This window comes from Pteropus alecto, unplaced genomic scaffold, assembly GCF_000325575.1.
Source record: "Pteropus alecto unplaced genomic scaffold, ASM32557v1 scaffold15, whole genome shotgun sequence".
Taxonomy (NCBI): domain Eukaryota; kingdom Metazoa; phylum Chordata; class Mammalia; order Chiroptera; family Pteropodidae; genus Pteropus; species Pteropus alecto.
Genome location: NW_006436286.1, coordinates 1,347,436 through 1,359,927, shown reverse-complemented (window position 1 = coordinate 1,359,927; position 12,492 = coordinate 1,347,436). Strand labels below are relative to the sequence as shown.

Below are 12,492 nucleotides of genomic sequence, written 5' to 3'. Positions count from 1 at the left end.
TGACAGCCGATGCGCCCCTGGGGACACGTTATCATTCACTGAAAGCCACCGCTGGCCCTGGGGTTGGCACTCTGCGTCGCCGGTTGTGTGTGTGTCCCCACCACCCTAGCATCGTGCAGAGCTGGTTTCACTCCCTGAACGGCTCTCTGTCCCTCGTGCAGTTTATTTGTTGAAGAAACTGGTTTTCTTGGCGTTTTCCATACTCGTGTGTGCGTGTGTGCATGTGTGTGAGTGTGCATGTGTGTGAGTGCATGTGTGTGTGTGCGCATTGTGTGTGTGTGTGTGTGTGTGTGTATTTGGCTGCAAGCTGCTAAGGTAACGATGCAAACGTTACAGCTGATTTCTCCCTTCCACGTCAGGGACGCAGCTCCTGGGTGAGACAGGGGTGTGGGTGTTTCTTTCCTGCTCTGTATCTACACGCCCTTCATCATAGAGACAGGTCTCTAAGTGCGATGCTAGTGTTTAAACGCATTCCCAACCCTAACTACGAGCCCGCCACTTCCCATCCGAGCAGGAGCAACGCTCTGTCCCAAACCCGGCCACCTGAGCGATCTTCGAGGGAGTGTAATTTTGAGCCTAGGTGGACTTTTGAACCCTAGTTAATTTTAGAAGCTTAGCCAGTCTGCCAGTCACAGCATCCGTGTGCCCCAGAGTTCGACTTCCACTGAGACTGAGACGCAGAAGCCGAAGGCGTCGTGTGTTTCGGTGTAAAGCCTTCACGTGTTGTGCAGTCCAGGTCTAACCATCTCTTCCTCCCTCTCCCCCTCTTCCCCTCTCCCCATCCCTCCCGCCCTCCCTCCTACCCCTGTTTTCTCTTTTGCAGTCTGCTGTTTCGTCGTGCACAAGCGGTGCCATGAATTTGTCACTTTCTCCTGCCCAGGCGCCGACAAGGGCCCAGCCTCTGATGTAAGTAGCGGGCAGCAGTGCCTCCTCTTGGGTGAATGTGACAAAAGGGTCAGGACGGTCTCATCCCCGGCCATGTGGTGGTCCTTACAGCCGCTGAGATGTTTCTTGTTTTAACGGGAAAAAAAAAACAACAAAAAAAATTTTTTTAGCGGGGGTGTGACTGTACAGGAAACCAGCTAGTTCCCTCACTGTGATTTTGCTAAAGGTCTTAACATTTTTTAAGTTGACTTTATTGGGGTGACATTGGTTAATCAGATCAGTTGCAGGTTGCTTCAGGAATGTCTTCATCTTCGTAGCCGAGGCACGGGGAGGGGCGGGCAGGGGCTGAACTGTCACCGCTCCTGTGGAACGTCCCTGGAAAGATGCCCCGCACACTGCTGCTCTTCGTGGGGGGATTTTGGTGCAGGGGCCCAGGAACTGGGAGGAGGCGAGTTTATCCTGAGACCGTGCGTCCCAAAGCACAACTCCCAAGGGGCGGGGCACGGGATGCTGCTGGATAAAACCGGCAAATAATTTTTGTTTTAATCATTATGGATTTATTCTAACTTGGATTGGGGAAAAAAAACGAAAACGTATCCAGGAATGGGTTCACATTGATAGTAGGGATGTGAACTTTTCTACGTACATAAAGGTATTTAGCTTACCAACCACGTTAGTTTGTTGTAATAATTTTTTAAACCTTAAGGGTTAACAAAAAAAATGAAAAAACGAAAAAACGAAAAATCAAAAAAACCCAAACAAATAAATAAATAATCCTGAGACCGTGCGTCCCAAAGCACAACTCCCAAGGGGCGGGGCACGGGATGCTGCTGGATAAAACCGGCAAATAATTTTTGTTTTAATCATTATGGATTTATTCTAACTTGGATTGGGGAAAAAAAAACAAAAACGTATCCAGGAGTGGGTTCACATTGATAGTAGGGATGTGAACTTTTCTACGTACGTAAAGGTATTTAGCTTACCAACCACGGTAGTTTGTTGTAATAATTTTTTAAACCTTAAGGATTAACAAAAAAACCCCAAAAACCAAAAAACAAAAAAACCCAAACAAACAAATAAATAAATAAATAAAGGGGTCGAGAGCAGAAGGATTGAAAACACGCCATGCCATGTGCCCGTCACAGAGCAGGGCCTTTCGATCGCCCGGTCAGCGTGTCTCTGTGGTGGTGAACGGATCGGTGACTCTGCCTCCATCTGCCCAGAGCGAGCCGGGTGCGCTGCTGCTTCGCCCCAGGCCTCGGGTCCCGCGGTCTCAGCGCCGAGGGCCTGGGTGGCACGTCCCAGCGTGGCCACCTGCTGCTCCAGCGCTTGGGGGCGGAAACACTTAACGTTTTTGTAACACTTGGTTTATATCTTTCAAGTGGGGGAAATGATACCTACATCATACTTTTTTGATGAGAATTCAGTGGGGGACCCATCGAGCTCCATCCAGGAAGATCTCCCCTGCTGAAGAAGGAATAGGGGTCCCCCTCTGACCTGCCAAGGATTAATAGCTAATAATGACCGACTTTGTTGATTGGGGCTGCCAAAGAATAATAGCTAATAATGACCGACTTTGTTGATTGAGTGCCAGGCGGTACAAAAGGACTCGTTAGCAGGTTTGTCTAAAAGTGCTTTCTTCAGAATTTTGTGGTCTTAGAAATAAGTTCTTATCATGTACAGTCAAGGCGCTCAATGAGATCCATGTCAACGGAGTGAGCCCTCCTGAGCCTGCCTGTAAACCAGGTCGGGCAGAGGCGACGGGCATTGTGTCTCGGCTCTCTCTTCATCGTCTGACTTGATGAAGAAACATTTAAAAACGGTAAATTATGGATTAAATGTGGAGGACTTCATCAAAGGGAAGTAAAAGAAAATTCAGAAAGAATCTATACCGTATTTATATATTAAAAAGAACACGTAGATACGTGTGACTGTGTTTGAGAATCTGGTGAAAAGGGATGATTTTCTGGGAAATTTTAAATTGCCGATTTTGTCTTAAGGAGAAATGGAAAAGCAGAATTGGCGAATAACCGAGAGGGGTGGGGGGCGGGAGAGAGAGAGAGAGAGAGAAAGACATGAGAACATTGCCTGAGAAGCGTTTCTTTTCCCGAAGCCCCAGACCGTTAGGCTTCCTGGGGAAATTATTTTAAACTTTAGAGAATAAAGGATTTCTGTTCATTTTAAAGTGGATTGGATCACAGAGAAAAAGTAAAACCCTCACGATTTTTTTAAATCAAAAGTGAGAGTGATCCAACTCAAAGTAGCGGCCGGAAAAGAGACGCTCGTGGGAAGGTCACTGGGAAGGAGAACGGGCTTCAGGGACGAGGGCCAGCGTCACACATGGGACCAGGCCCCGCCTGGCAGGACACTCTGTCACCGCGGGCTCCCCCAGCCGCCTCCGCCCCGAGCTCCGACGACCTGATTCTTGTCCTCCAGAGACTCGGGGTTTGGGATCGAAGGGACCGGTTTCAGTCTGGGCCGGTCGCAAGGTTTTGGAGCCAGTCGATGGCTCGTTCCAGAGCAAACGCGTCCCTGTCACCAAACCCCAGAAGCCCTTCTCTGCACCCTGCAGACCCCCGACTCCACCCCTCCCATCAAGATCCTCCCATCAAGATCACCAGTGCCCAGGCCCGCCGTCACGTGCCTGCTCCCCCTTCTCCCCCCACAGTGAGCTGCTTGTTCTGATTTGATTTCGGAACCTCACACTCCTGGTGAGAACCGGGACCGCCGTGGAAACCACTGTGCCTGCTCCCGGCCCAGTGCCGCGGCGCTGTGCGAGGGCCCAGGGCGTGTCATCGGCGCCCGTGCGCCCTGCCCCCAAGGGGCCCCCTCCGCTCAGCCCGTCGCTTTCTTTTTCTTTCTGTCCCTGGTCTTTCGAGGACCGAGGTCCACACTTTCCACTTTCTCACGGGAAGTCCGAAGCTCCTAATTTCAGATGTTGAGAGAGAATTTGGGAATTCCTGCAGCGGTGTGTTTTAAGCGCCTTCTTGGGCTGGATTCCCTCTGTGGACCGCCGGTCATAAGCTGGGCTCTAGCAGGTGGAAATGAACGGTCAGCGGAAATGTCGGTTTGGTCAAACCAGCCTTCTCCCGGGAGCGGGGAGGAGCCGCCGTGCATGGCGGGGACTCTCCAGGACACGGGCGTCCCCCTTTCCTGGCGGTGTGGTCAAGGTTTATGTGGGGGGCTGCTCGCATTTCTCTAAGCCTGGACCAGCCCAGGACAGGGACCTCCGCGCCCTCCGCGTCCCGTGGGGTCTGTAGCCGGCTGTGGCAGCCACTTGCTTCTGAAGGCTTTGAGAGGGACGCCACTCATCGTTCTGCGTGTTTATCGAGAGCCCGCCGCGGCCAGGGACGACCGTTGGCTTCCTGTGTTCGGTCACTCGCCACACACACCGGCATCAGGCCAGCCGCTGGACGTCCCGTGGACTTGGGGAGAGAGCCAGGCCAGGCCGCCCTTCCCTCCATCCGAACCGCACCTTTTCTGCATCTTGACAAACGTTTGAAGCGTTTGCTGGCGTTTACTGGCTCATTTGCTCGTGCTGTCTCCCCTGCCGGTGGCCCCGATTTCTGGGCTGAAGTAGATTCTCCTGTTTTTAAACAATTCCTCCCGGGACTGTGGGCGGTGGCTCGGCGGCGAGGGCAGAGTGATGACCAGGCTGGCCGGCCTCTCGCGTGTTGCTTAAGAGCGTGACGTCTGGGTTCAGATCTCGGCTCTGCCACTTACTAGCTGTGCGACTTCGGGGAAGTCGCTTAACATCTCCATGCTCCGTGTTTCTTCATTGTTGACATGGGGACGATGACATACCTACTTCCCAGGGATTTGCAGTAAATCCACATACGCAACGAGCTGACGACAGCATCCTGCACGTCGTGGAAGTGTTTGCTCCGCCCAGAGCCGGGGCCCGATTCTGCCTTCCGTCCCGGCCCCGAGGTCCTGCTCCGGCTGCTCACTCCTGCATCTCGGCCCTGCCTCGTGCAGCGTTCTGGCACTGGCCCCCATACCCCCTTAACTGTGGACCTCTGAAGGCCTGCCCCGCCCCCCCGCGTGTCTCTCCACTGCCAAGTCCTCGCGTGCCTCCGGCGTGATAGTTACAGCTCACACTGAGGTGGCACCTGTCCTACGCCAGCTGCTCTTCTGAGTGGCTGCTGTACGCCACCTCCGGGCATCCTCGCCCTACAAGCAAGTCACTGCATCCCACAGAGGGGGAGACTGAGGCAGACAAGTCAGCTGACTTGCCAAGTCAGGGACTAATAGGCAGCAGAGTCTGCACTTGAACTTGGCCCAGCCCTCGAGTTTGCTCTTAGCCACCACGGTACGCAGCTACCGCTTCTCCATGGCCACGGCGAGGATCCTGGCCCCGGCTCCCTGCTCCCTCCCTGGACCAGAGGCCTCCGGCCCTGAGTCCCCGACGCTTGTCTGTCACTGGCCTGTCCCGTGCACGTGGCCGTGGAGTCGTCTTGCCCCAAGCTGGATGTGACCAAGTCGTCGTCCTTGCTGAGGGCACATCGGTGGCGTCCCACTGCCCCTGGGACAAGTTGGGGCTCTGCCGTGGCTTACCAGCCGGGCCACCACACTTCCCCTGCCACACCTGCCCGTGAGCAGGCTGGGTGTCCGCTGCGTGTGCGTCCCGGTCACTCTCAGGCACGCCTTTCGGAACGTAGATGGCGCGGTCGCCCTCCTCGTAAGGCCCTGTCCCTCTGGCCTCTCCCTGAGCACCCCTCCCTTCCGAGCACCCTTCTTCCACTCCCTGTCTCCCCGCCGTCCTCCCTGCACTGGGCGTCTGCTCGTGCCGTGCCCGCTGCCGGCCGCTGCACGCTCCCTCCTTTGCCCGAGTTTGGTGAGCCTCGTCCGAACCTTTGGCGAGTCCTGCTTGCTCGTCTAAACCATCTGTGAGGCTGACAGCAGACACCGGGCCTGACGCAGACGAGCGGCATCGGAAGCCCCGGCCTAGCCCAAGCCTCTCGGTCGGTTTCCGTGCATGTCCAGGCGGGGACCTGGCTGACTCAGACTCCTCCCGCTCAGCGTCACCTCCTCAGGGCAGCCCTCCCTGACCACCCTGACCAGGTCGGTCCCCTATTTCGCACTCTTATAGTGCCACCTATGTCTCCTTGCTGTCGCACATCACGGGGGCGACTTCGCGTTTATGTACGTGGTGGTAAAGACCCCGATTCTGGATCCAAATCGCTAGCTGTGTGACCTCGGGTGAGTTACTCGACTTCTCTGTGGCCCCCGTAGAACGAGGATGGTAATAAACCTATTTCCGTGAGGTTTTTTACATAAGTCACATAATCATACGTAAAGCCCTTAGAACAGAGCCTGTGTGCGTTAGCTGTGACCGTGACGACGACGATGGTGATGACCCCCCCACTGGAGTTACAGACTCCCGAACATGCCGTGGGCGGCTGCTGCTTGGGCCCTGCACACGTGACCCACGCGTGGCGCCCGGCAGCTCCAGGAGCTGTGCCGGGAGGGTGTGCTGGGTGAAGGGTGACGGTCGGCGTGCACAGGACTCACCCTCTCAGGCCGGCCCCCCTCTGCCGGGGCCTGACGGCCTGGAGTCTTGAGCCTCGCGGTCGTTAGTGTCAGGACGCGCTTGGGCTGGCGGCGTCCAGACCCCCAGGCGTGGGTGGTGGCCAGAGCGTCCCTCGCGTCCTGCGTGGATGCAGACCTGGCTGTGCCAGCGACCGCCCGTGTCCTGGTGTCACGTTCAGGTGAGGCCCTGGCTGACGGAGCTGCGGGGCGGCCGGGGGGCCGGGGAGAGGATGGGAGTGCGCGTCACGGGGGACAGGCTCGTTCACGACGTGCGGTGTGACCCACCGTCATGTGTCTGCTCCTTGACACAACGACCACACACCCCTGGGCCCCAGGAAGCACCATCCGCAGCCACAGGAAGAGGTGGGGCCGGTCTGTGCACAGCTGAGACCACCCAGGCAGCGGAACCGGAGGCCCCCTGGGGAACGCCCAGCTCGAACCCTGTGTTTTCTGAAGGGGGAACTGAGACCGGAGCATGAAGTGACTTGCCCGAGATCACAGAGGTGGCTTTTCTTTTTGGTTCTCATTTATCAGGAGCGCACTGCGGGCCAGGCCCTGTGCTACACACGGCATGGACCTTTGCAGATCCAGAAAGCAGACACGCTCATTTCCAGACCCCGCGCCCTTTACGTGTTTAACGCGCTCGGTGCTCATGCTCCTGGGACGGTGGTGCCATCGTGGGTTTTGCTGTAAAGACGGGGAAACCGAAGCCCAGAGAGGCTAGGCAGCCTGCCCGGGTCACTCAGCTCGACGCCGCCGAGCGGGGATTCGGCCCCGGCAGCCGGGTCCCGCACTGCTGCTGCTCGGCCGCCGTGTCTCTCCCTGCGGCCGTCCCGATTCCCGCCACGGGCAGGAAGATGGGGGCTCTCGTGGCTTAAGGAACTCGCTCAGGGCTGCCCGGCTTGAGAGTCCGACTCACGGGCTGTTTCAGTGCCCTCCCCTGGATGCCGGCGTCTCGGGGCCGCAGGTCTGAGCTGGGGACAGGGGCAGGGGGCTGAGGCAGAGCGGGGGGCCGGCCAGGTAGCAGGGGTGGGGTTGAGGGGCGGCGTCAGCCGGTCTACCTGGGCCGAAGCAGGACCTCATGCGGCTGACCTGGAGGGTCCCAGCCACGTGGCTGTGGCCCAGGTCACGCCCTGTCCCCTTCGGACCTTAGTGCAGAGAGGCTCCCAGGCCTCTCCGTGCAGCTGACCCCTCCCACGCCCACGAGCTCTCCCTCCCAGCAGTCGAAAGTGAACATTTACCTCTGCTCTTCCCCGGTCTCCTGCCAACCCGGCCGGGAGCCCAGGAAGCCAGACCCTGTGTTTGATGTCGCTCGTCTGGCACGGGACACAGGCCAGGTGCTTGACAGATATTTGGTGACGAGGTGGATAAACAAATGCTGGCTTGTCGTCTCAGTGGAGGGGATGGGAGCCAGAAATCCGTATGGAGGTCCAAGATGCAGGGACGTATGTGGGGTTCATCGGGGAAGTGACAGCTCCGCGGACACGGGGGTCGGGGTTCCCTGGTCGGCAGAGCTTCGTAATGAACAATGCCGGGCCGTGCGCCTGCGCCGTGTCAGGCATCTGCTCGAAAGGCTTTGAGCAATCCAGTCCCCAGAATAACCCCGGGAAATAAATACCCTTGTGGTCCCTCGTTAGCAGAAGGGGGACTGAGTGTGGACAGTGCGAGCCCAGGGCCGAGGGCACAGCCAGCGAGCCGTGCAGCCGGCTTCCTGATCCAGATGACGCGGCCTGGAGCCCCGCTTTTAAACGCCCTGCTAACCAGCTCCTCGCGGTCAGCCGCATCCTCTGCCGGGTCAGGGGTACCTGGGCATTTCCAGGCCTCGCCTGCGGGAAGCCTTGTAGCTTTTCCTGACCCATGACCAGGCTCGCATCGCGGCTGGTCTGCAGGTCTGGCGTGTGGTGCCTCGCAGTCGCGGGGAGCTGGGGTGGCTCACACACACGCGGCTGTGTGCCGTGCCTGTGAGGACACCGCTTCTGCCTGAGGGCAGGTCCACGCTTCTCTCGTAGGCCCCATGGATGGGCGGGTGCAGCTGCCACTGCCTGTGGTCTCCTCGGCTGTGCCGGTCGGCGTCGGATCCAGACTCAGATGCCCGCGGGGGCCGAGCAGTGTCCAGCAGGCCAGTGGGGCCTGTGGTGACTTGCAGAGCCTGAGCCCTGTTCGAAGGACCTGGCCGGGACCCGGCACCTGCCCGGGGCTGCCGTCAGGAGAGCTGACCAGTGTTGTCGGTGCTGAACAATTCCCCAGCGTGTAAATACGGGGACACGGTGCCCTGTAAAATCATGGCTCCCCACTGCCGAGTCCCACCCAGGGGCCTGGGAATCAGCTCTGCGAGAGATTTGTTTATATGCCAGTGAGGGCAGCACAGCCAGGGCGGGAATCCCTGGTCTGGCCGGTGACTTGGTGGGCTGTCCGGCTCGAGAGTCCGACTCACGGGCTGTTGCAGTGCCCTCCCCTGGAGGCCGGCGTCTCGGGGCCGCAGGTCTGAGCTGGGGACAGGGGCAGGGGCTGAGGCAGAGCGGGGGGCCGGGCAGGTAGCAGGGGTGGGGGTGAAATAACACAAATCTGGGAAGAGAAAGACGCACTTGACATCAATGGCAACTAAGGAGAGTTCAGAAAAAAACTTTTTTAGAAGGACGTAAAACTCAAATTACACGTGCTATCCGTCTCGGTATCTGTCTGTCTCTCTCTCCTTTCTCAGCCGCCAGCCCTGACTCGGCATCCCCCTGCCCCCCGCCCGGCCCCCAACCCGGCTCCAGCCCCGCACAGGTCCTTGATCTGAGTCCCCATCGGCCCAGTTCTTCATAAGTCAACTTCCTTGCTGAGCTGTAGGTGGGCATTTCTCTAGAAGGGACGGTACGTAGCAAGGTTGCTTGGACAACAAGGACAAGGCTGGCTAAGTTGGCATTTCTGATACAACCAGGAAGAACACGTGGGTGAAAACAACCACGAGAATTTTGGAAGCAGACGGTCGTGCTGGGTGGGTGGGTGTAAAGCGCGTGCGTCTAGACACTAAGATATCATCAACCTGTGACACGGGACAAGAGCGTGGCAGGGCTAGAAAGACTGATCCCTGGAGCCTAAGGGAAAATTTAAAAATGAACAAAGGAGGCGCGAGGGATCGGTGTAGGGTCAGAGGCAATTTCAGATCAGCGAGGAGGAGAACAGCCCAGACGTGGTGTCACATCCGGCTAAACGGTAGGAAACAGGTCAAGGTCTTTCCTCGGACCCCCTGCTGAAATGACTTCCGAGGGAAGTCGTGATTTTGTGTGAGAAGCGAAACTCTAAGAGGATGACGTAGATGCCGGGGGCTTTGCAAACAGCTGCGGAGACGCAAATGAAAAAGAACAGGGAAAATATAGGGCGTCGAGGACCAGCCGTCGAGGAAGGAACGGACTTGCATTTAAACGCAGACAAAGGCTGCGGCTGGAAAATTCGTAACACTGAACAGTTACAGACGTTGGGTTCCTCCAGCGACCACTAGGCGGCGCCCAGGCGGCAACTCGTGGAGTCATCATCATCTCAGAAGTGAGCTATTATGATCATCGTCCCATCTCCGGACGAAGAACTTCAACCGTTAAAGGGTAAATGACTCGCCCCAGAGTGGAAAGTGAATAATGCCGGAGCCAGGCGTTCAAGTTTGCACGTGGCTCTTCATTAACCCCTGATGCTCATATCGACCTCGCTCAGTGGAGGTCTTAACCCAGATCATTTTTAAAGTTCTACCAAAGTTCACACGCCGGAAGCTCGTCCTTCAAACGTAGCCATTACTTATTCGTTAGCCGGAGGGGCATGGATGCATCGAACGCTCGAGCAGACCGTCGCCAGCCACACGCACGTCTACACGGCATTGTCCGTTCACTCTCTCGCCCAGAACAAGATGCGTTTGGAGCGTCGCCAAACCCGTGTCGCCAAACCCGGCGGCGCGTGTGCGATGACAGCTTCTGACGTCACACGCGTTTCACGTTCGCAGACCCTCAGCCCGCACGGTCGAGTCGCGGCCGGCCTGCTTCTCGGTCCGCTGGGAATTGTTGGCGTTTTGCTTGCGGCGTGGGGCACGGCGGTGCTCCCGGGTCACCTGGAGTGGCGAGAGGTCTCGTGGTGCCCAGAAAAACACTGAAATACGCTGCTTTACGTCACATCTAGGTGTGTTTCCCTGCCCGCTCCCCCCAGTTCTCTTTCGGGGGTTTCTCCCACGTGTCACCTACACATACTTTGTATCCCTTCACGTTTCTTACACAAAAGGTAACATGTAACCCGCATCCTGCTGCATCTTGGGTTTTTTCCCCTTTTTTTTTTTCAGTTTCACTCGAGATTTTTTTTCCATGTTGGTGCAGAGTGCGTCTTGCTGTCCTCTGTGTCAGCCGTGTCCCCTCACGTAGCGGCGGTGTGGTTTATGTCACGCGGTTCCCCACCTGCGACACTCGGCTCGTGTGAAACCTTTTCTAACGTCAACAATACTTCAAGGAGCAACCGTGTAAATATATTATTTCCTACGTAGGCGGATTGACCTTCGGCATAAATTCCCAGGAGAGGGCGACTGGGTCCAAAGGGAAAACACACTTGTACCTTGGATAGACGGTGTCACAGTGTTCCCACAGGGTAAGACTAGGTGGCAAGAAGATGTGTGTCTGTGCCTCGGCAGCTTCTCAGCCGAGACCGTTGGGACGAACACCGTAAATTCCGATTTCTGAGAGTTGTCTCTTTCATCTGAAGGTGTAATAGGAAAAAAAAAAATGCAGTTTGCACATCGATTCCCCGAGTTCACGCTCTCACAGTTTCATTTTAAATTAGGTTTTTTTTAAAGTAAAAATGGCGTGCCAAGTTAAAGACAATGCGAGCGAGTGATGTTACAGGTAGTAGTAGGTAGACGCGCAAAGCCGTAGCGGCTCACGCCTGAAGCGTGGGAACCGCCACCGTGGTTAATGTTCCTCTTTGATAAAACCTAGAGCTTGTCCTGCTTATGTGCAGGGCGCTGGGCCGGGGGCTTCAGCATCACAGCGAACCTGTGTGGTGGGCACTGTTTTCATCTCCACTTGATGGGCAAGGACCCGGGGACCCAGAGAGGTTAGGTCGGTTGCCTGAGGTCACACCGCTGACCCCAGAGCCTAAGGTCACACCGCTGACCCCTGAGCCTCCCCCTGCCCCGACGGTGTTCCCGGCTGGCATTTTCCGTTTCAAGCCTTGCCCATCTACCTCCGGGACACGGACCTGTTCCTGTGGCCTGTGATCGGCCGGGATGACGCAGCCCGCCGCATGGCTGCTCTCCCTCTGCCGCTGCTGGCGCCGTGGGCGTGGGCTTCCCCGGCCTCCACGCTGCATCTCGGCTTCCTCATGCTCGCAGCTCGGCCAGATTTCAGCCCACCTGTGCGCAAAGCCGCACGGCCCGTTCACACCCAGAGGGGCCATCTAAGGTTTTGACTTAGAGGTTTAAAGGTTTTTTATTATTTTTGGTTTCTGATCTGTGCTTTCTTCCTCCTTAGTGAGTTGTGCCTAGAGTCAACTGTGAACTGAAGATGCTGAGTTGGATCTCCTTTGGTCCTGGGGCCTGGGTACTCACAGTTTTGGGGTGAGGGAGCCCTGAGTGGCTGGTCACTGGCTGGTGCTACATTTGTGTGAGACGCAGGCTGTTGTTATCTGTAAGCCCCTGTCAGGTGGGGGACCCTCTGGGAAGGCTGAGGAGCAGGGAGGCAGCCAGGTAACACTCAGGCGTTCCCACTCAGCTGCCCGTGTCTCTGGAGCCTGATGAACTTGGGCTCTTACTTTGTGACCTTAGATGACCTACTTCCCTGAGCCCCAGCAGTGTGTGGGCGTGGGGGCCACAGGAGCCCTGTGGAGAGGGCTCAGGCCGGCAGCAGTGGGGGCCTGGTTCCCGGCAGTGGGAGACGCCAACCAGGCTGGACTCGAGCGGCAGTGTGGGGGTCGGGGTTCGATAGTGTCGCCCCTGTTTCTGACAGCATTTGGCGCTCAGCCCAAGGGACCCTTTCAGGAGTTGGGGGGACATTCACACGTGGTTGGATCCCCGCCAGCAGACTGCAGGAAGAGGGGAGGGGGGCCTGGCAGAAGTCACACACC

General features: G+C 57.1%; 1 protein-coding gene across 1 annotated transcript in view; it reads left to right on the top strand.

Moving 5' to 3' along the window:
* The window catches only part of PRKCB (protein kinase C beta), a gene marked incomplete at its 5' end in the record, with an annotated part of 228,349 nt that overhangs the window by 106,114 nt on the left and 109,743 nt on the right, over positions 1-12,492 (top strand). The window contains one exon of the mRNA XM_006912548.1: positions 824-906. Within this exon, the coding sequence (XP_006912610.1) occupies positions 824-906 (83 nt within the window). The remainder of the gene's footprint in view (positions 1-823; positions 907-12,492) is intronic.